Here is a 23,968-nt window from a genome sequence, read left to right on the forward strand (position 1 = left end):
AGACTACATATCATATCTAGTATCTAATCTTTTGTCAAAGTAAAAGATATGGGATTGTGAAAATTCAGAAGATGAAGAAAATTCAAAAGTAGCAAACAACATGGGAAATGTTTATTTTCTGGCTTTTTTTTATCCTAAAGCCACTGGCTCCTGCACTTCATTTCTGGGGTTCAGGTTATCTAAAATGATCTCACCATATTTAAATCACATTTCATATATGATGAAATACGCAGAAATACACAGTAACATTTTCTGTCTCTATATCCTGCCCCATCTCTCCAGCAACCTCAACGATAAAATGTCTGCCATTTGTCCAATAATAAAATCATCAAAGTCGACTTTATAATTATGTAAATAGTGAATTAGGCAAAAATTGTATTAGGCTGAAAAACATTTGGGTGTTTTTTTTTTTTAACCTCCCCATACTTAACATTTCAAGGACATGAAATCTAAATAAGCCCCAGTTTGGGATACTTCCAATAATCACAACCTAGTCTGAAAGTTACTTTTTTTTTTCAACAAATCATGGATTAATATGGAAAGCACATTAAACAAAACAGGACTAGAAAACAATGAGTCCTTTAACAATGCAAACACAGGACTGTCCGGCATGCCTGTAATCCCAGCACTGGAGAGGCTGGGACAGAAGGATCTTGACTTTGAGGCTAGCCCAGGGTTCCTAGACAGAACCTGTCTCAAAGCAAAAACCAACACACAAATAGACGAGAATAGACAAACAGGGAAGTCTAATCTCAGGGATAGCCATTCTTTTGGCAGCTAAATCTGTTCATTTTAATTGCTTCACATAATTGAAGCCAAGACAACACTAGAAGTCAACTGTCCTGAAAAAATAAATTCTACAGGGTACTAATAATGAATTCTGTACAGAGTCCGAATCAATGGCTTGTGTTAACTCATTTCACGGTCATCACAACCCTCTGGGTTCTTAGCTCCTTTGCACAGATGAGGAAACTGAGGCACAGGGCTCAGGGTGTCGAGTGTGCCTTCCTGCCTGGTGGTCCCCACCCAGTCACCGTGGGCCCCCACTCGTGTCCGCGAGGCGGTGTGGGTCCCTTGGGTGACGCGTGTGGCTTTGCCTGTTGCAGGGTTCATGACCTACATCGTGGAGCCGCTCTTCCGGGAATGGGCCCGCTTCACGGGGCACAGCGCCCTGTCGGAGAACATGCTGGGCCACCTGGCCTACAACAAGGCCCAGTGGCACAGCCTGCAGTCCAAGCAGCACCGACGCCGGGGCAGCGCGGGCGGCCCGGACCACGCGAGCCCGGGGACTGAGCAGGCCGCGCAGACAGAGGCGGAAGGCGGCGGCACCGCGTAGGGCAGGGCCCGCTGGGCGTCCCGGAGGCCGGCCCTGCGCGAGGCTTCCAGAGGCCGGCGCCAGCCCCCCGACGGCGGTGGGGGGGGGGGGGCTCCTGCCAACAAACCCAGCAGTCGTGGGTTCTGTCCCGGGCTCTATTGGAGGCCACCCTCCTGCCACTCCCCTGCGCCCCCCCCCCCCCCGTTTTCCTCTCCAAGTGTACACAAGCCATGTGTCACCCCAGCATTCGCTGCCGAGACTGAGCGACTCCATTCAGTCACGTAGGAACCACAACCCCCGGGGGGCAGGCTGCCCCCCCTCCGCCCCCAGAAGATCAGGAGTAAGAAGGAGGTGCTCCTGCCGCGTCCCCCCTTTCCTTGCCCTCCCAGGCCCCGGGGAGGCCCCCGTGACTCAGGCAGCAGCGTCGACCCCCGGGGCCTTTCCGTGTGTTCGGCATTCCCGCTGCAGATCTGCATGAGAAACACACCAGCATCTTCACAGCTCCAAGGACTTGGGCGTCAAGTGCAAGAGCACAAAGGAGAGCTTGGGAGAAAGTACACTTCTATTTTAATAATAATAATGGTGATGATGATGATTGATGATGATACAAATAATAATAAATCGGTTTTTTTTTAACTTTTCTATTTTATGCACTACACAGTGGATCTAAAACTTGGGACTACCATGACTCAAGTGTACCCAAACTTCAACAAAGGGGGTTCGTTGTTCTGTGACTGACTTTATGCCACTTAGGGCCAGAGATCTGGTATTTTCTCTCAACTTCAGAAACCGTGTCTCCCACGATGCCACGCAGGGCAGGTGCTGTACAGTTCATTTCTTTGCACCATTAACCAATCTTGTCTTTTCTGGATTCAATGACCTGTTTATATTCACCCGTGTACATTTTCTGTAAATACCAAGCGCTACTGATTCCCATGCCAAAATACATTAGTATTAATATGGGATTGCTACCTGTATAAACAATGGCACTGTGAACAGAATACTGTTAGTTTTCATACCAGAGAATGCATTTGTAAATATGGTATAGAGTTTATTAATATACTATTGTTTTGCAGATAAAGGCCTTAACTTTAAACATCTTTCGTCTTCTGAAAGCTGCCCAACTTAAATCCTCATAAATGTCTTTCTGACCAGCCTGCCCCTGTGACCAACTTTATGCTTTCCAGCTAAGGTCCTGCACCAAAACTGAATCAATTCTTGGAAGAAGCATTTCTGGAACCTTCTCACGCATTCCGCTTGAGACCATAGTGTTTTATCTATGGCACCAAGCACTGTTTCCTTAGATTAAGGTGACATTTCCACGAGCCTGAAGTCACTTTTCAATTCAGCAATGCCGCACATGGTTTTAACAAGCCAACCGATAAGCTTACATTGACGTGACTCTTGTGACAGAACACGGCAGTACATCATCAGCCTCAGAGGAGAAATACCTTCCATGACCCTGCCATCCAAGCATCCGGGCTACTCCCTGTTTTCATGCCACACATGTGTCTGTTATGGCTACTGTACCAAAGTATCTTGGTCCATCATGGCTGGCGTGGGTTACTTTTAGTGTTAATAGAAACTGGATAATTCTCTTTCCTTAGTTCATGTGAACAACTACCCGACTGTTAGGCTGAAGTTAATGTTATTTAAGTAAAGGAAATAGTAGAGTTTTATGACAGACTTTACCTTCCTGGCAGGTCGTGGTGGTTTACCGTGGCTGTAACTAGCAGAGTCACCCTGAATTTTTGTTGCCTTTTTTTTTTTTTTTCTGTGGACACTTCGCTGTAAGATCGAATTTGTTACAGCATTCTTCTCTGGTCTGCTAAACTCTGTGCACTGAACTTTTCTTTATAAATCTTTATAAGAAATGTGAGATGAAAATTGTTGATGCCCCTTTCCCTTTACCTTAAGGTGATCATTACTGCCAGGATCAAGCTATTTCTCCAGCTTGTGAGAATGACAGCTAACTCTCCTTTATAAGCATAACTGGGTTTGGTTTTTCTTTTTTCTCCTAACAATCAAATGAAATGTTCGAAACTTGGCTGGCCTTTAATATGTTCCTATGGAGAGACTGAGATTTGCAGAGTTAAGGTTTTTTAGGGAGAACTGGAAAGTTGGTTGTATTTTTTCTTAAAATCAGAGAGATTGTCAGTTGGTAGTAAGGGAAGTGTGAAGATCTTTTGAAATGGGAAGATGGAAAGTTGAAATTACTGATGGGGGTAAGAAGGAAAGTTCTAGAAACTCAATACTAACTTTTATTTTCTGGAGTAACTATGAACCAATATATGTTTCTTTATCACTGTAATAGTCTGAAGCTCCGGAGCTAGGTAAGACCCCAAATGATGGATGAATTCCTTCGTCTAAACCACTCTGACTTTGGGTCACTGAAGCTGAGAGCTCTGAGCAGTCTGTCTTTAATTTAAATGTTGGGGTAAGAAAGCTGAGATAGGAAAGGAGACTTTTTATACCCATTGAGCCTCTACCTTAACCTTAGAAAGTGGACTTTGTTTAAATTATAACTATATCCTACATTAAATAAATAAGATCAAGGGCACTCTTAGTAGTTCCAAGTTTATAAGACACAAGTGTTCATGCTACAATTACGTGTAGAAGAAGAGCTCACAGACAAAACTTCCAAATAGCCAATGATTAAGCCTATGAGCTTTCTAATAGTACAATACAAATCTGAAGTAAAATGGGACATGATATATAAACTAGATGCATCTCTCTTTCAATGACCTGGAAATTGCTTGAGTTCTTCTTCCTTTGTGGAAAGAATGTCATTTGTTTTTGCCTACCAGTGGCTTCACCGGTCCAATAGCTTAGAGTCTAGTTAGTACCTGAGACAAGATTATTGGACTATATTGTTGGACTGTATGTGTAGTTCTATTTTGCTACCCCATGGGCCATCAATTTGTTGACTTGCCGAGTTTAATTCTTCCATTGTTTGTCAAGATAGTCTCAAAGGGCTATTTTTAGTAAGCTAAGGTCAAGATCATATTGAGAGAGTGTGAGTATATATATCACTGCCAGGCCTGACTTGCAATAGCAGCAATGAATAGTCAGATCCAACTCACAAAACCTATCCATAGTTCCTTGCTAGACTAAGTAAAAACTAGCCCTGTTTCTCCCAGCTTACACATTCTCCCACAGGGCCTTGGAGCGCAGCCTGCAACTCTGTCTTTAGATAGTGCTTCCAATGAAACACAGGCTTGTTTTGTAATCTTTACTTGCACTGGTTTTGATTTGGTTATAAGCTTGTATTCCTTGGTATTCCTCATGCTTTGTTCTTTTCAGCAAATTTTTAAAGTTGTGTCATCTTGTGTACACATGTAAAGTTTGAGGAGGAAAAAATTACACCTTGTGAGTTTTGCTCAAAATGTGGCCTAAATATCCATTGGCATGTTTAGATGAACAATTAAAAATAAAAATAATTTCTTAAAAATATCACACCATGAAAATCTGACTCTCACTGGGGAGCATGCTACCAACCAAGTGGAAATGTTCATGAGAAGAAACATTCAAAGGCAGATTCCAGATGCAAACATGGCGCACCTAGACTGGGGATATGGCCTAATGGTAGAGTGCTTGCCTCACATACATGAAGCCCTGGGTTTGATTCCTGAGCACTACATATATAGAAAGAGCCAGAAGTGGCGCTGTGGCTCAAGTGGTAGAGTGCTAGCCTTGAGCAAAAAGAAGGCAGGAACAGCACTCAGGCCCTTAGTTCAAGCCCCAGGACTGGCAAAAACAAAACAAAACATGTAGACCTTCAGGCTATAGATGCACCCATGTCAATGAAGACATTATTTAACAATTATCACCTAGCCAGAGAAATGGGCCTCCCTCAATTCTACATTTCTCCAACGTCCTGATACTTCTTGGACACACTTCTGAGATGCACACATATATGAAAATAAGGCACAACGTTTTAGGTTAAGAAAATGTACCGGTCTCACTATAATAATTGCTTGTGAAAAATACAGTCACACTTTTCAGGATTGGAGTCCATAAGACAATGAAACAGGTCAGTCGGGACAACTGTGTGTACTAAATCCATCCTAAAATACAGGAAGGAAATAGCACCATCCTTGTCTCCTAGGAACACCCTTATATATTTAGTTCAGTACATCAATTTATGAGTACAATGTGTCTTGTTCCATGTCACTCTTCTCATTGTCCCTCCCCCATCGCTCCAAGCTCCACCAATCCCTTCAAATTACTTTGCTCCATTTTTACACACACAGTCAATAATGTACAGTATTTTCCCAGCCTTCCTCTCTCCATATCCTTATACTGTTTCTTCATCCTATCTTTATTGATTTTTCCCATAGCCACTCAATTAACGTTTGTATTCAGGTACACTGATTCTGATTGCTTCTCCATGTTTGAATGCAAGGCTACTTTGCACCTGTGGATGTTGTAAACGATAATGTCTAAATCAAAAGACAGAACTAAGTGGTATTACAACCAAAGGCCAAAGGTGACTTTCAGAGAGACACAGAACCCTAGCTGAAGCATTGTTAAGTAGGCAAAACCTACACCATCAGTTAAATCTTGACAAAACAAATGCTACTTGAAAATCCACCATGTGCCCAGTGGTGCACTATGAACTGGGATATCAAAAGACCCAAGCCCTCCAGGAGAAACTGGACTTAGGCCATTAACAAGAAATGTTTCTAAGGGGATTCACAAAGCCCCCCACCCCCCCCCCCCCCGCCAGGTGACTCAAATGCAACAAAGCTTCCTTCCAAGAGTTCAAAGGACTAGAAAGATAAGCTTCAAAGGCAAAAGTGCTTCTGTTGCTAATTTATTAACTTAGTTCTGGACAGTAATAGCTTCCATAGTATTATTGTGGTGACTAAAAGAGGCTTCACATATAAAAAGCACCAGGTTCTCAATCTTGTTAGTACATGGTAGACTTTCCAATACATAAGATTTTCCTCATCTTAAATTGCAAAAGGCATGGCAAATAATCACTCACACCTGAGTAAGAATGGGGAGAGTCTGGGGGGAGGGGCAGAACAGTAACGATGTTCTAGTCAACCTCATTATAAAGTTCTTGACAGGTTGGTTAATTTATGTGCTTGTGAATTTGCAAGGCTGGGCACATAGGTGAACCCTTCAACTTGTTGCTAGATACGGGCTTTATACCAGCCTTAGCCTACATTTCTGTTTAGTCTCAGAGAGTAAAAGACAGGGTATCTTTTCTTTGCAGTTCTGCACAAATGTTTCTGTGAAGAAAATAGCTCTGAAAAACAAAATGGATGCCATTTATCTTTCTAATGTCTAGACCACCTAAGCCCAATTTTGGCTTGTTATGGCTCTGGTCCTCTATAGCAGGCCTTGAGGTTTTGTGGGACTTTTACAGATAGGACACAAACAAGGATCTCTCAGAATGCACTCACATATACACAAACATGCTCTCAGCTACTGCTTGTTGTCTGAACTCCAGGAAGTCAAAAAGCAGAGCCACCTGTGAGCATCCCATGAAAGAAGGGAGAAAACTCCCTCTTACTCTCAGAGAATGCAATTACTGGAAGTGGAACCTTCCAGTAATAACTAAATAGGAGATGCTTTTAGTGCCTTATTTAGCTTCATCCACAATGGGCTTTTAGTTTTCAATGAAGCAAGAGAGATGATTAGCAAAATTTTACATTACAGCTGATAGGGTTGGAAAGTTGCCTTGTCTTAGTTATCTAAGCAATGATGTGTCATTGATTCACTTGCCGACAATGCTTCAACTCGTAATACTTCAAGTGCTGGTTTAGTGGGGTTTTTTGTTCCTTTTTAGGGAAGTAATGTGGTAGAGTTTATCAAGTGTAGGTTCTGGAGTAAGATAGACCAAGATTCTAAATTCCCTATTATTTTTGTTGTTTAATGCTAGTCAAAATAATTTAGTATTTCTGAGCCCCTATCTCTTCATGTATAAAATGATACTAATGTATCCCTCCTGGGATGGCTATGAGGTCAAAAAATTAAGTAACAAATGTAAATCACAGAATACAAACTGGGTGCTGGTGGATGACCCCTGTAATCCTAGCTACTCAGAAGGCTGAGATCTGAGGATCATAGTTCAAAGCCAGCCCATGCAGAAAAGTTCATGACACTCTTAACTACCACAAAATCCAGAAGTGAAGCTATGGCTTAAGTGGTAGAGAGGTAGCCTTGAGCACATAAAGCTTAGGGGCAGCACCCAGACCCTGAGTTCAAGCCCCAGGACAGGCAGAAAAAGAAAGCACACAAAGCACACTTTCTAGAAGAAATGGGGTTGCTGTAGTTTGGACCTGTAATGTTCCCCCAAGTTTCATATGTTTACGGCCCTCCACTGGGCACATTGGGAAGTAGTAGAACTTTTATGGATGGGGCCTAGCAGAAGGAAGTAAGGTCCTTTGCAGGCATTTTCTTCAAGGGCATTTAGGGCCCCGCCCTCACCCTGTCTTCATTTCCTAGCTTCCATGAGGTGAGCAGTTGCGCCTCCCACAAACTCCCACCCTACCGTGATGTTCTGACTCACCACAGACTCAAAAGTAACCAAGCTAACTGACTGTAAACTATGAGCCAAAATAAACCCTTCTCTTATCAATTCACTACATTAAATCATCATTTAAAGGAAAAATAGATCTGCAATGTTTCTTCCTACAAGTGGGACCCATTTCTGTGCAAATAAAAACACAAGTTGCTAATAGACATTGAGCACGATTATATCTATAGGTAGCTAGATCAGTCATATAATCATCCTGATATTAGAGACAAAATACTCTCAAAATGACCAAGGAAAAAAGTAGTCAGGATTCTTTGATAAGACTGAGGACAAATAAGAGATGAGCTTTAAAAAAAATTTTATGTAAATACTCCCCACCTCAGCCACAGACAACCAGTCTGGTTATTCTAACACTTAGCGTTGACAAGAATTTAGTTCTGGATAGAGAGGAGGCTTAGTAAAATAAACAAAATGTGGTAGCCTGCCAGTATTCATGAATTCCACTCAAATCTCACACATCCTAGCTGTCAAAGTTTCTAATAGCCTTTCCCTTGTAACTTCTCTACCAGTTAACCAGTTATTAACAGCCACAAAAGGCTCCAGGGCAGTCTCTGCAAGTAGATGACTCAAAAATAGATCCAGTTCTCCTAAACTATCATTTCACAAATTACACAAGAATGTACAGGCCAAAAGATTTGTGTTAACTGTTTCCTGGACAAGAATGTCTTCTAGGTCAAGGAAGTTTGAGAAAGAATGGGCCAGACAGATTTGTATCTACCCTGCATTCCTCTAGGAGCCCTAGTGCATTCATGAACATCTTCAACAAGATAATATTGGTGATATCATTTGATTGTACCTAGGTTCAGTTTCAGGTCAGGAAGTTTTCTTCAACTATCCCAAACCAGAATGATAACCCCTTTTATCATCTTACTGATTTAGTATTGCTAGTAGATATTATTTATTAGTAGCGATGTCCATTTTTGTGTTCTGCCAAACTTTAGTATACTATAAAGTTGTCATTAACTCACTATGGCTTGCCTTTGCCACTTACTAGGATTGGGCCAGTTTCCAAATGTCCTATGCTTTTTCATCTATAATATGATAAAATAATAATATGACCTATGAATAGACTACAAGATTTCACAATTTAAAGCACTTGGAATGGCTCCTCCTGCTAGAAAACACATGGTTCATTACATGTCGCAAAAACAAACATCTCCTACCAGCACACCACCTTCACAAACCCAATTTGTAAGCTCCTCAATAACAAGGACACATAGATACAGTCTCCATTTGGAACAAAGAAAGGATTAAAGAACTATTTCTTGAAAAATCTATGTTTGATTAATTGAAAATGACATCAAAATAACATTAACATTTAAATCCAAACACAACAACAAACAAAACAAAACTGGTAGGGCTGGGAATATGGCCTAGTGGCAGAGTACTTGCCTCATATATATGAAGCCCTGGGTTCGATTCCTCAGCACCACATATATAGAAAAGGCCAGAAGTGGTGCTGTGGCTCAAGTGGCCAAGTGCTAGCCTTGAGCAAAAAGAAGCCAAGGATAATGCTCAGGCCCTGAGTCCAAGGCCCAGGCCTGGCAAAAAAACAAAACTGTTAGTAACGAGTATCCCAGTTCCTAAATTCAGGTCCACAATTACTCAAAATATGTAGGATGTTTTATGAAACATAACTTAAGAAGATTTAATGGTTGTCTCCTTCCAGTTTATAAACATACTCTTTTCTTTTTTTTCTAAGTGACAAGATAAAAAACAAATTCCCCGGGACTGGGAATATGGCTTAGTGGTAGAGTGCTTGCCTTGCATACATGAAGCCCTGGGTTCGATTCCTCAGCACCACATAAACAGAAAAAGCCAGAAGTGGCACTGTGGCTCAAGAGGTAGAGTGCTAGCCTTGAGCAAAAAGAAGCCAGGGACAGTGCTCAGGCCCTGAGTTCAAGTTCCAGGACTGGCAAAAAAACAAAACAAAACAAATAAATAAATAAATTCCCCCAAAGCTTTGGCAATCAAAAGGAAAGGAAGCCTACAGAAGTACCATTTGACTTTTTGAAGTGTACCCATCCCTCTGTTATAATGCAAAACCAAAGAAAACAGAGACAAATTCCAATGGTTCGTATTTTTAAAAGAACACGAGTGAACCAGGCATGATTGTATGTACTTGTAATCCTACAAAGTGCGAGACTAAGGCAAGAGGGTCACAAGATCAAGGACAGCCTAGGATTTGTGGAGACAGTCTGTTGTAAAATCATCATCAACATCATCATCATCATCATAAAATTGGAGTGACAGATGAGGCTCATTTTATCTATTTTAAAAATAGTTTAGGCCCAGCACTGGTGGCTCACACCTGTAATCCTAGCTACTCAGGAGGCTGAGATCTGAGGATTAAGGTTCAAAGCCAGCCCAGGCAGCAAAGCCAGTGAGACTCTTTATCTCTGGAAGTGGCACAAGTGGTAGAGCAATAGCCTTGAGCTGAAGAGCTCAGGGACAGTGCCTAGGCCCAGAGTTCAAGCCCCATGACCAACTGGAAAAAAAAATTTAGGTTCCAATTGTTCATGTCTGCCTCTTATCTACTCAGGAAGCCGAGACCTGAGAATCATGGTTCAAAGACAGCCTGAACAGAAAGTCTGGAAGACTCTTATCTCTAATAAAATACTCAGAAAAAAAAACAGAAGTGATGCTGTGGCTCAAGTGGTAGAGCACTAGCTTTGAGCACAGAGAGGCTCAGGGGCAGAGCCTAGACCCTGAGTTCAATTGCCAGGACCCGCCAAAAAAAAAAAAATTATACAAAGTTTACTCCCATTCTTCTTCCCAATAAACAGTGTGTGTGTACTTCTAAAGTTGGAAAATTCGTTTGGGAATTATTACTCCTATTTCCCACGAGTGTGTGTGTGTGTGTGTGTGTGTGTGTGTGTGTGTGTGTGTAGATATATAGGATACCAATATATCTATCTGTATAGCTACCCTTGCACTATACCCCAGTTCTTTACCCTGGGGTCAGTAGTGGGTTGCAATCCTCTTCCACTGTCCTCTCAAGTCATTGGATTTACAAATATATACCACCACAACTGGCCATAGCTATATTTCAGTTTGAAAAATTGTTAACAAGAATATCAGACTTTTATCTTTTCAGGACGTCTAACTCCATCCAACTGTAAAAGAACGTAATTTATAAATGAAAACAAAGCACCTATAACACTATGCAATGGTATACAGCCCAATGTAAGTACAGAATTCTATAACTACAAATTTTCTAGTTCTGATATTGATACAGCAGACAGTTCTGGTAAGGGGCAGGACAAGATGGCAGAGTAGAAGCTCCCACCATTTTCACTCCTGAATCAGAAGACTCCAAATAGTATTGAAGAAACTAGAGTCTAAAGAGAGAAGGGAAAGAGAATCAGGAGGTAACATGGAGGAAGAAAAATCACAGAGAAACAAACTCAGCAAAAGAAAAACAATTACAAATTCCATACCCATCTCTGGTTGCCCAGGAGGGGGAAGAGGAGTAGAACCTGAAGACCTTACAGGTAAAATAGATGGCTTTGTCAGCATACTGCCAACTCTAACTGTAGGAAAACCCTATACATACCACAGGCCTTTATCACTGTATAGGGATTTGTGAAGTCATCACTGCCTCCCTATATTTGAGTGCAAACACTGATGTTTGTATTTTTTTTGGTCTAGATGACTTCATGAAAGTGAGATACTAAAATCAACCACAATTATTGTGTTGGGGTCAAAACATGGGTGTTTTGGGGAGGGAGGGGAGTCCAGTAATGTTTGTTTTAGAAAATAAGAGGCAGTGATATTCAGTGCATAAATATTTACAATTGTTTAATCCTTTCAATAGATTGTTAACCTTATCAATATGAAGGGACCATTATTCTTTCCATTGGCTAGCTTTAATCTGGTGTGTTTTGTCACCTATGAATATAGGTACTGCTCCTTTATTTAGAGTTCCATTTCCTTACAATATCTTTTTCCATCTTCATTTGAAGCCTGTGGTTTACCTTGCCAATAATTTTGCCAAAGATCATGTCTTGTTTCTAAATCCAGTCCACTGACTGGTCTGTGTCTTTTCATTGTAGAAATGAGAAAGTGGACATTTAGAGTTATAATTTAAAAGTCAGTTACTAATTATTCAATTTTGATGTGGTTTATAGTGTTTGATTCTTTCCTAATCCTCACTTGCTCATGTACTCCTCTAGAATATATTGCTGTGGTTCTGTTTTACCTTTCTTTTCTAAGCGTAGGACTCCTGTAAGCATATTCTGCACTGTTGACTTTCTATAGGGTGGGCATGAATTCCTTTAGTTTTTGTTCATCACAGAATTTTTAGCTTTTCTTTCAGTTATGAAAAATAGCTTGATGGCACAGCAATCTAAGTTGCTGGTTATTTTCTTTTAGGGCTTGAAATATATGACTTCATATCATGTGTGCATTTAGAGTTTCTGTCAAGTTATCTACTGCTATTCAGGTAGATTTGACTTTTTAGGTGATGGCTCTTCTTTGTTGCTACTTTCAATCTTCCTTCCTTGTTTTTTATTTGAATATTTTAGCTATAATATTCCTTGGAGCAGATTTTTCTGGTCTTGATTGTTTTGTGTTTTCTTGTACCTATTTGGGTGTCTTCTTAAGATCTGAGAATGTTTTTCTTACTATTTTGAAGGCATTTCTTACATTTTCAGCCCACACTTTATTATCTTCTTCTATGCATATAACTAGTATGTTTAGTCTTTTGTGGGGCTGGTACCAGGGGCTTGAATCCAGGGCCTCACATTTTTTGTTTCTTTGCTCATGACTGGCACTCTACCTCTTGAGTCACACTTGTAGCTTAGCATTTTGCTTCTCACTTGGAGATGGACTCTCATGAAGTTTTCCTGGGTGGCTTCAGGAGGTTATTGTAGTTAAGGAGCCAAAAGGACATGATGACAGATTAGTTATCCACTTCCTTGCTGATGTCACATTGGGTGTTGGCAGGACTGAGAGTGAGAAGAAGCCTGGACCTTCTCCAGTAACTGAAGTAGAGGGAACAGAATGTCAGATGATAACAGAAATAAGAAAATGGTCATGTTTTGTGACAAGAATGCTAAAGAACGGGTAGACGGGGTGGATTTCTCCAAAAAGAAGGATAGTGATCCAATGGAAGACTAATGGCAGTAAGATATGAGTGAGTCTAATTCCATTTCCCAACACTGGCAAGAAAGACTTAAGTAGCCTGCACTTGAGATACTTTCAGAAAGCCGTGTGCTCAGGGGACAGGGTCCAAATAACACATGGAGGACTGAGGAATGGCTGGTGCAGAGACACTGAATGAAAGTGTTTAACCTCAATGCAGGGTGTAGGAAGCTGACTGTTAGGTTGTCCAGAAAATTAGTGGGAACATTCTGCACATCAATGGGGTTGACAGAGTCCCACTAGATGAAAAAAAAAAGGAACTGGGTTACTGAAAGAAACGGCTTTTGGTATGGATTGACTGAGATAGCCCATATGAGGCTACCTGTACTCAGGTACCTAGAGAGTGCTCAGAAACCTCACCCCTGAAGATGCTGGGCTGTTGGCATGGTGACTGCAGGCTCTCTAAGGAGCCATGACAGCACAGACTCCATTTGACTTCTCCCTTTGGAGCTCCAGACTCTGTGGGACCACTTTTAGAGTCTCCGTGCAATCTGGAAGCAGTAATAAGGATCTGAGGCTAATTTTTTAGAGGTCAATCAAGAACCCAAGCAGTTTGCTGCTTGAGATAGACCATCGGACCCTCCACTTCTCTGAATGAAATGAAGATGCATGAAAAATCGAAGGAAATCTATACCTAGCCATCCAAACATGCCATTCTTGAACAATGAAGAGGGGTCTGGAATGTGGCTTAGCATTAGCGTGCTTGCCTAGCATTCATGAAGCCTTGGGTTTGATTCCTCCACACCACATAAACAGAAAAATTTGGAAGTGGCACTATGGCTCAAGTGGTAGAGTGCTAGCCTTGAGCAAAAAGAAGCCAGGGACAGTGCTCAGGTCCTGAGTTCAAGCCCCAGGACTGGCAAAGAAAGAAAGAAGGAAAGAAGAAAGCAGGAAAGCAAAAAAGAAAGGAAGGAAGGAAGGAAGGAAGGAAGGAAGGAAGGAAGGAAGGAAGGAAGGAAGGAAGGAAGGAAGGAAGGAAAGGAAGGATGGGAAGAAAGGATGGGAAGGAAGGAGAATGTCATATAGCAGCAAAGACCAAAAGTAGGTACTAAAGGTAATTGATTTTTTTTTTATAAATACTTACATGTTGTAAATGTAGGCAAACTCTTTGTAAGGTATAAATCAAACAACATCCATATGTGAATCAAAGTTTAGGGTCCCATATCTTAAAATGCCTGAAAAACTACTTGAATGATTCTACTCAAACACTCACAACCCCAAAACCCTCAAACCCCAAAATCAAGTCCCAAATAACAAAGAAGAAAAAGAAATTGCTTTTAGAGTCCCCTGTTGTGCTATCTATGGTTTTTCATTAACACTTAGTTTCAAGGAGACCATCCTCAGAATTTGAGAAACTGCTAGAAATTAAGTATTCCTTTTTCCCTGAAATTGACATTGCTGTCGAGAAGCCTGAACGCCTTCCTGAAATTTTTGTTTAGAATTTCAGAAAATTCAGTGAAGAAATGTGTAACCACATCTTCTGCTAACATTACATGCAGACAGAGCTCTTCTTCCTCCTAGAATGGTAAAGTATAGAATCCACTTTTCTAGAAAGAAAGGGGTGATAGGGCAATTCTATCCACAACAAACCCTAATTTCAACCAGATTTTAATTTCCAAATTGAGATTCAATCATTACTCATCATGTTGAAACATGCCAATGGATTGAAGTTACACTAGTACATTGGATGAGCCCAAGAGAACTTGAGGCAAAAAATAAGATGGCTTGGCTTGGTAATTATTAAAATTTTACCAAGATTTTCACCAAAAGAATTATAGATTTTTCAAAGTTACTTGTCTCCCTTAGAGTAATATAGCTTTGTAGTTATTTGTAGTACTATAGATTTGTACAACTAACCAGCAGTTCCTAAGGTGAATCAATGGAAGCAGATAATAAAAATAACTAGAGGAAGATTGCCTGAACTTGAACTCTGGACCAGTCACTTACTGGCTAGTTCATTCTTTGATAGTTGTGCCTCAATGTGCTAATCACAATACCTCTTATAGAGTTGTTTGATCAAATTATTAAGAACCAGCATGGCACCTAATAACATCATGATACATTTTTAAGATGTATGCCATATGCATAGAAACTACAGAATCAAGCCCTCTTGGCCTGTTCACAATTTACTGAGAACTCAAATAAGGAAGAGCACTGTACATAATAATTTCAGGGTATATTCCAGGGTGTGTCCCTACATACTCAGAAATACTTTGCTCCTTTAGTAGATGCTCCAAAATTACTACCATGACTTTGGAGTCGATGCTCCTAGTTCCAGTCTTCTGTGTTCATTCCTGTAAGCTCAGGATATATGATACCTCAACACTGCAAAGAACTTTTAGGGAATGAACCATTTTCAAGCTTCAGAGCCTTATTTCATTGTCAACTCAAAATGATACTATCAGCCAGTTGACAGTGGTTCACATCTGTAATCCTCACCTCTCAGGAGGCTGAAATATAAGGATCACAGTTCAAAGCCAGACCAGAGAAGAAAGTCCGTGAGACTTTCACCTCCTATTTACCACTCAAAGGCCAGAGGTGGAGCTGTGGCTCAAGTGGTAGAGCACTAACCTTGAGCAAAAGAGCTCAGGCACAGCACCCAAGCCCTGAGTTCAAGCCTTAAGATACACACACACACACACACACACACACACACACACACACACACATACACACACACACTGCTCTCAAATAGATGGGATAAGAATTTTTGCCCTCATTGTATGATTAAGAAAACAACAGAACATAGACCTTAGTCCCACAGAGTGTAAACCATGGACAGGGGCAGATCTCTGATTTCTAGTTCCGTTTTCTTTCCCCTATAATAAGAAACCTGTATGATTGAAGTCTGGTTCTGAACAAATAGAAAATGAGCGCAGGTGAGCAGCTGGGGAGGCTGTTGTTACAGAGCTGGGGATCTTCTGAAGGAGACAGGTCAGCAAGGTTAGCCTGAAGGACACCAGGCATTCCTTGGGGTGACAGAGAATGGCTGGGTGATCAGCTTACCCAGATTTGGCAAGATCTGCCTCCATTTTAAAATGGAAAAATGGACTTGCCACCCACATATACCATGGTCTTGGGCAACCCTGCGTGCTTGATAATCCTAAGGAATGTAGAGGCTCAGGCATTTTAAAAACAAACTCTGGCCTGGAGACTTTGGCTCACACCTGTAATCCTAGCTACTCAGGAGGCTGAGATCTGAGGATCGCAGTTCAAAGCCAGCTCGGGCAGAAAAGTCCATGAGACTCTTATCTCCAGTTAACCACCAGAAAACCAGAAGTGGCAGTGTGGCTCAAGTGGTAGAGTGCTAGCCTTGAGCTGAAGAGGTCAGGGACAGGGCCCAGGCCCAGAGTTCAAGCCCCACGACTGACAAAATAAAAGCAAAAAACTCTGCATTGTGGTATAGAAATGGAAGTGGTCCTTAGTATCAAACTTTTCTGTTTAACTCAATGTTTCAAATTGTGTTCTGTTTGTATTTGGGGGGTCAAATAATGCACATATCATTTTTATGAATCCAGCTAATATCACTTCATAATGCAATTAGGAAGATAAATAACAGTGTCCATAAGACTTATAAACAATACAGTACTTACAAACATGAAACATTACCTTACTTTTTTTTTTTTTTTTTTTTTTGCCAGTCCTGGGGCTTGGACTCGGGGCCTGAGCACTGTCCCTGGCTTCTTTTTGCTCAAGGCTAGCACTCTGCCACTTGAGCCACAGAGCCACTTCTGGCCATTTTCTGTATATGTGGTGCTGGGGAATCGAACCCAGGGCCTCATGTATATGAGGCAGGCACTCTTGCCACTAGGCCATATCCCCAGCCCCTTACATTTTACTATTATATATTGACTTTATTGTCAAAAACAAAGTAGATGTAGGTTTGATCAAGAATTTTCTCAGTAGGGAAGCCATGTTTTAGAATATCTTTAATATTGTTAATGCTTTTAATTTTCTCATGTACGCATTTTTTCCTACCCCAGACTTCACAGTTTTTGTGGTGCCTATCAGGCAATCGGAGAACAAAACTGGTTAGCCATCTGATTGGCCTTTTTTGGGGGGTGGGGGGCAGTCCTGGGGCTTGAACACAGGGCCTGAGTGCTGTCCCTGGCTTCTTTTTGCTCAAGGCTAGCACTCTACCACTTGAGCCACAGAGCCACTTCTGGCTTTTTCCATATATGTGGTGCTGAGGAATCAAACCCAGGTCTTCATGTATGCAAGGCAAGCACTCTACCACTAGGCCATATTCCCAGCCCGATTGGCCTTTTAAAATAAGAACACAAATTAGCCAAGTACAGTTGTTCAACCATAGCTACCTACTTGGGAGGGGGATGTTAGAAGGATTGCCAGCTGGGGACAGAAAGAAGTTCAAGAGAGTCTCCATCTCAACTAATGGCTGGGTTCCATGGCACCTGTCTAATAGCTAAACCACCACCAAGAAAGTGCAGTGACTAATCGCAATATCTGTCATTCTCAACATGAGAAAGCCTAAATAGGAGGACTGCAGCTCAGGCCTTTACATTAAAAATAACCAATGTAGGAGGAGTTGGGAAGGTGGCCTAGTGGTAGAGTGCTTGCCTAGCATGCATGAAGCCCTGGGTTCAATTCCTCAGCACCACATATATAGAAAAAGTTAGAAGTGGCACTGTGGCTCAAGTGATAGAGCGATAGCCTTGAGCAAAGAAGTCAGGGACAGTGCTCAGGCCCTGAGTCCAAGCCCCAGGACTGGCAAAATAATAATAATAATAATAAATAAATAACCAATGTAGCTATGCAGGGGGCTGAGATCTGAGGACGTAATTCACAGCCAGCCCAGACAGGAAAGCCCATAAGACTCTTATCTCCAATTAACCACCAAAAGCCAGAAGCAGAGGTATGCTTCAAGTGGTAGAGTGCCAACCTTGTGCACAAAAGTTCAGGGACTGTGCCCTGGTCCTGAGTTTAAGCCCCAGAATTAGCATAAAAAATAATAATAACCAATGTTAAAAAGGAGTTAGAGGCATGACTCAAATGGTAGAGCAAGTGCCTACCAAGTGTAAGGCCCAGAGTTGAAAGGTACATACCACAGGGAAAGTAAATAAAGTACTACAGAAAGGGCACAATCTATGTTTGGCACCAGATCTGAGTTCAAACAAAGTGATTGTGGGGTGCTGAAATGGGCCCCCCTTGGCCACAAGCAGCTCCAGGAATCCACTCTGGCTTCACCCCAGAATACTCACAAAGCTATCTAAACAGGTACACAGCTTCTAGAAAATCTGACTGCATTAAACATCCACCCTCACTCTGCAAAGAAATAACATAAAGAATACAGATACTGGTTCCCTGAGCAAGTAGTGGTTTGGGCCACAAAGCCAGTATATCAAAACCAGGTCCCATATGGATAAGGGTACCCCATGGCCTGTTCTGCAACGCAAATTATGTTTATATAATCACTACTGACTGATGTGTTAATTTCTTAAATAGTGCCTTTTTCCCTTTGTAACTTTAAAATTGTCATCACTTTTAAGAACAGAAATTCTTTTCCAAGAGCTGAAGAACCAGCTAATAGTTGTACACTCACCCATTCAGCACTCAAGTCACTTAGTACAATCCTTTAAGAACATGGATACACTTTAGTGTTGTCAAATAATAAGTGCTCAGTAATTTTTATTTTTGACTGCTGGTATTTATTTAATGCCAGTATTGATTTTAAAATTAATCCATCAATTGATTTAGCTCATTAATTACATTTAGATAGTTTATTAATTTAAAATTAGACTGCTATATTTGAAATCTGTAATGTTCCTTAAAGGCCCATCTATTAAAGGCTTCTTGGTGGTAACTAAGAGGTAGGGTCTCGTGGGAGTTTTTAGGTCATGGGAGGGGGGCAGTGGTCGGATTGCATTTGAAATGGATTGTGGGATCCCAGCTTGTTCCTCTCATTTTGCTCCTCAGCCATGAGGTGAGCAGATTTTTTGTGCCATGAACTTCCTCTGTGATGTTCTACCTCACCACAGGCCCAAAGTAACAGGGTAAACTCGGGGTGGGTGGAAACCTCCAAAAACTGTGAGCCTTTTCTCTTTTTTAAGTTAATTGGTTCAAGTATGTTATCACAACAGAGGACGGACTCACAGATCCAGAGGGGAAGTTTCTGAAAGAGTTAATGCTGGACAGAGGAGGGTCAAGAGGACGTTATTGCAGAGAAAGCAAGTACAAAGACGTGATACAAAGTCTTGGGGGTGAGCAGTAAGGCTAATACTCTAGGAGGCTTTCATGTGGTGAGAAGGGTTGGTAAAAACCAACTGCTAAGACTCAAAGATCACTGGGGGTGTGGGGGGATTTATTTATAAAGTAGCTAAGAACCAGGTGCTAATGGTTCTTGCCTGTAATTCTGGCTTCTTGGGAGGCTGAGATCTGAGGACCTTGGTTTGAAGCCAGCCTAAGCAGGAAAATCTGTATAACACTTGTCTCTGATTAGCCCACAAAATGCTGGACATGGAGCTGTGGCTTAAGTGGTATAACACCAGGCTTGAGCAAAAAAGGCAAGAGAGAGTAGAGAAGTGGAGCCATGGTTCAAGTGGTATAGTGCCTTGAGCAAAAAGGCAAGAGAGAGTGTAGGTCCTGAGTTCAAGCCGCAGTATCAACCACCTTCCAAAACAAACATCCCCCTCTACCCTAGTGAAATGAAGCCAAGAGAAACCAAGTGCAAGGAAACAGTAAAACAAAGAGGAGCAGGTCACACCTGCGGCCAATAGAGGAGACAAAGGCGAAAGGCCAGAAAGCCTATGAGAGGAGGGGGTCCTAAGCAGGAGATGCTGTGGAATTTAAAAGTCTTAAGAGCATTAAATGGCTCTACTAGCAATTCAAAATGTGTGATGATTGTTGCAGGGTCCAGAGCTGGAATTTGTATTTGCTTAGCTTTTTTTTTCCTCTGTGGAAGACAACAGGAGACAACCTTGGGGATGACTTGGGATAACAGAAAAATGGATTAAACAATTGGAAAGGCAAAAAAAAAGAACATGGATACGAGGTAGGGTTCCTGACTGAAGCATTGCTGCTTAAGGTGGGGAAATTAACATCTGTGATATTGATGGTTTTTTTAGATCCGGTGACTGGCTGACACTCTTCACAGATATTCTAAACCAAAATGAGGATTGTGGCTAGGAGCGTAGCATTTGCCTGCAATGTGTGGGGCTTCAGGTTCTACTCTAGCACCCAGAACGAAATAAAGTGGGTAACAGCAGCAACATGCCCGTCACTCCAAATATTTTTGGAATTTTTGGAATTAGAAGACACCTCAGAGCCAGAATTCAATACTGGAAACAAAAAAAGAGAGCCAATTTTCCCCACATGAATCACTTGAAAGTCACACCCTGTTTGTAACCAATCATGATATCACTCACTCGTTGATCAGGTTTCACCCTCAGTTGGCTAGTTTAGAAATTAAATTCATCCTCCCGGAAAAATAATTACACTTACAGAAGTAGTTTCTCAAAAAGTCTGAGGCAATTCTTGGGCAGATTTACAACATAGGGCTGGGGACAGAAAAGCCAAGAGGAGAAGAGTACTGGAGCCCAGCAGGGTCCTACCTAGCTCAGCAGGTCGACAGTTTGGTCAGATATGTTACACAGGGCCCTGAGGGCTGGCTGGCAGGCCTGGACAGGTCCTGGTCCTAGTGGACAGGGTTGTCTCATCCCTAGATGACCCAGAACACATAGTTCCAGAGTGAGCAGCAGAGCCAAGAAGGTTGAGACTTCTGCAAAACTCTCACTTCAAATCTAAACACAGAGAAATGGCCCTGGCCTCAGGCGATGCTGGTTTAAATCCCAGCTCTGTAAACTTCTGGCTGTGTGAATTTGAGAAAATAACTTGCTTTATACCCTTGGATAAAAGCTGTTAAAATAACGGATGTAGTTTTAACTAAACTAGTCATGCCGAGCCTGTATTCTGCACCACGCATCAGCAGAGGATGTGCTGTCTGTCATATGCACAGGTTCCATGGGGCTCTCGCACTTAGCAGAAATTGCCTTCGACAAGCTGCTTGGGTTCTAGAAATCCCCATGTGTTTATAAGTGCAGTGGTTTCGATTAAGCGTAATCTCAGGCTTTTGGTGTCTTGAGCAAAGAATTGAGCAAAATGCACATTGAGTAATGAGAGAAGGACCTGTTTACTAAAGAGAAAGTAACAGAAGAGTAAAGTGGAATGTGCCCACAAATGGGAACAGGCCTGAGTAAGACAGCTCAAAAGCCCCATGGTGTTTGGGACAATTTAAGGTTGGTTTGGGACAGGCACTGGTGACTCACACCTATAATCCTAGCTATTCAGGAGGCTGACATCTGAGGATCACAGTTCAAAGGCAGCCAGGGTAGGAAAGTCTATGAGATTTGTGTCTGCAATTAACCACCAGAAAGCCAAAAGTGTAACTGTGGCTCAAAGTGGGACAGTGCTAGCCTTGAGCAAAAGAGCTCAGGGACAGTTACCAGGCTGTGAGTTCAACCCCCACAACCAACAAAAAAAAAAAGACTGATTTCAGTTTGAAGGATCCTACCAACAGGAGACAACCTTTGTGATAGTTTTAAGTGGCAGGCAGCATTTCTATAGCAGCTTTTTAACTGTGCATGTCACTTTTTGCAATGAACGTTGTTGCAACGATATTAATTATATGAAATGTATAAGCATGAGGCCTCAATCAGGAGATCTCTCCCAAAAGTTTAATGAGAGCCAAGTGCAGTCAAGGCATGTACTGTTACAGGAAATTTTGTTTTTGCTGTGCAAGCATCCTTGTTATCAAGATGTGGTTTTGTGTGTCTGGTCAACAAGACATTTTATCAGTACTTTTTTGATAGTCATGAGGCAATAAGTTAGGAAGAGTTTTGGATTACTTCTTAGGTAAAGGCAGATGGGTAAGCCAATCTTACAAGTGGCTTTGGCAGCCATGAACCCTGTTTTCTCTGCCTCAGTTTGAAATAAGGAGACTGGGTCTAACCGGTGCCATCTTGGCCATGTGGTGGATGATAGGGAATTGGGTTTAACTGGCGCCATCTTATCTTCATGGTAGAGGCAGGGAAGTCCCACCCCCAGGGTGATGGGCATGTCTGAATTCCTAAAGCCGGGGATAGAGACTTGGATAATAGGTTGTTTCCTGTGCCCCACCCCTGGCCCTGATGCTATTTAGGCCTGGACTAGTTCAGGAGCCAGCCATGATGTCATGCCTCGCATCTCGTGTCTCCTGGCTCTCCTAGGGTCACCATGGCATCCCACTTCAGCTCTCCATTGCAGCTGATCCAGTTTGTTGGGATTGTTTTTCTGCTCTTTCTTTCCCCTCCTGCTCTCATGACTCAGTTTTCTAACAGTGTTGTGTATTCAAGGGGCTGAGGGTCTTTGAGACAAGAGTCTACCAGCAGCTGCCAGCTAGACTCCCAATTTGACCTCTCAAAATGTGGCTTGTCCATTTCTCACCAGTTGAGTTCCTGTTCAACAGTTAATACCTCCCTTGAATGGTTGTGCTTCAAAGAGAGATAACCTATACACTTAGAACCATCCTTAACATGTTCGAGTGGCCACAAGTTGTTAGCTGTGGCTATTGTTTGGATACAGAAAAGAGTGAGATAAATAAGACACAGTTCCTATTCTCAAACTGCTCAAAAGTCAGAAAGCTGAAGAGCCATAGATGGTGAAGTAATTATAATTACAGAGAAAAGTTCATGGGTCCTTGTGAAACAAAGTAGGAAACGGCCTTATCTGCTGCTAGGAGAGACAGGCAGATGGAAGGGAATGCTTCTGAGAAAATCACTTTTTTAACCGTGTCTTGAGGGAAGAGCAGGAATTCCAATGTGATGGAACCACCACATTCCTGTACATGCAAGGTTATGCTACCACATGGCCTTGAGAACCGAAAGTTGTATGCTGCTCCCTTAGCATGGGACTTCAGATGAGGGAACACAGGGCTTCACGTGAAGAGCTCAGACTCCAGGGCCGGAATGGGCCTGTGTTGTCAGTTGCAACTCACAGCTTACTATGGTCATGGACAATGTACTTACCTCTTCATTCCTCATTGTCCTTTCTATTTTAAAAAAAAGAGTATAATAATATCCATCTCACAAGGTTATCAGGAAGATGTAGTAAATGAGTGCTGGTAAAGCGCCTGGCACTAGGGCTAGCATCAGTTCAATGAATTCAGCTGTTGTAATGAACCATCAACATCTGACCACAGGCAGCAAGGCTGTGGAAGGCAGAAGGCATGGCGTGGTGTCCAGGGAAGGACAGTATAAGCCAACTCAGCACAGGTCCTTTAGCTACTAGCTGTGAGGGCCAAGGCTGGAAGCCTGAACAGAGAAAGGTGAGTGGGAAGGGTTTTCAGTGGGAGTCACCAAACAGTGCAACCAGAGACAGAGTGCCAACCCCCTTGGGGGACAATCCTTACACACTGACTACTGCACCATCCTAACTCTATGCCTCAGGACATGTTCTCAGACATGGTTATCTAAGCTGTGAAACCACGTGGGGAGTCTAAGGGGAAAACCATGATGGAGGCTGATCTTTAAACTATGACAGTATCCTTGGAAGCATTTATTTGCATGTGCAAGTAATGGTGTACCTAGTAGTAGTTCCACTATCATTAATTTAGCAATCTTTACAAGACAAAAACCAAACTATACTCATATAGTTCAAAATAAGCCTGTGCTTTCCTCTAGTAGCAAAATAAATAGTTGATCTCCAGCCAAAGAACTTAGAGGAATCCCAAATGCAATCTTGAAGTTTAACAATGAGCAAAGTTGTTTGCTTACATCATTGGATTTTACAGAGTATCTCTTTGCTGGGGAGCAAGTTGAATAAGCCTGATGACACGAGCAATCTATCAAGGATATGGGTATTTATCACTCATGAGCGTCCTTTTGACACTTAATAAGCTGCTTTTGCAACTGTCTACAATTCCTATTTGTCACATGAATATGGCAACAGGTTATTAGCTAAGGTGT

At 41.9% G+C, this 23,968-nt stretch overlaps 1 protein-coding gene across 3 annotated transcripts in view; it reads left to right on the forward strand.

The window, feature by feature from the left end:
* Positions 1–1,370, forward strand: part of Pde7b (phosphodiesterase 7B) — a 295,006-nt gene extending 293,636 nt beyond the window's left edge. For all 3 annotated transcript variants that reach the window (XM_048354139.1, XM_048354141.1, XM_048354140.1), the window contains one exon: positions 1,107–1,370. In XM_048354139.1, the coding sequence (XP_048210096.1) occupies positions 1,107–1,336 (230 nt within the window). In that variant the 3' untranslated portion in view covers positions 1,337–1,370. The remainder of the gene's footprint in view (positions 1–1,106) is intronic.
* The last annotated feature ends 22,598 nt before the right edge of the window (positions 1,371–23,968 follow it).

This window comes from Perognathus longimembris, chromosome 9 (genome assembly GCF_023159225.1).
Source record: "Perognathus longimembris pacificus isolate PPM17 chromosome 9, ASM2315922v1, whole genome shotgun sequence".
Lineage (NCBI taxonomy): Eukaryota > Metazoa > Chordata > Mammalia > Rodentia > Heteromyidae > Perognathus > Perognathus longimembris.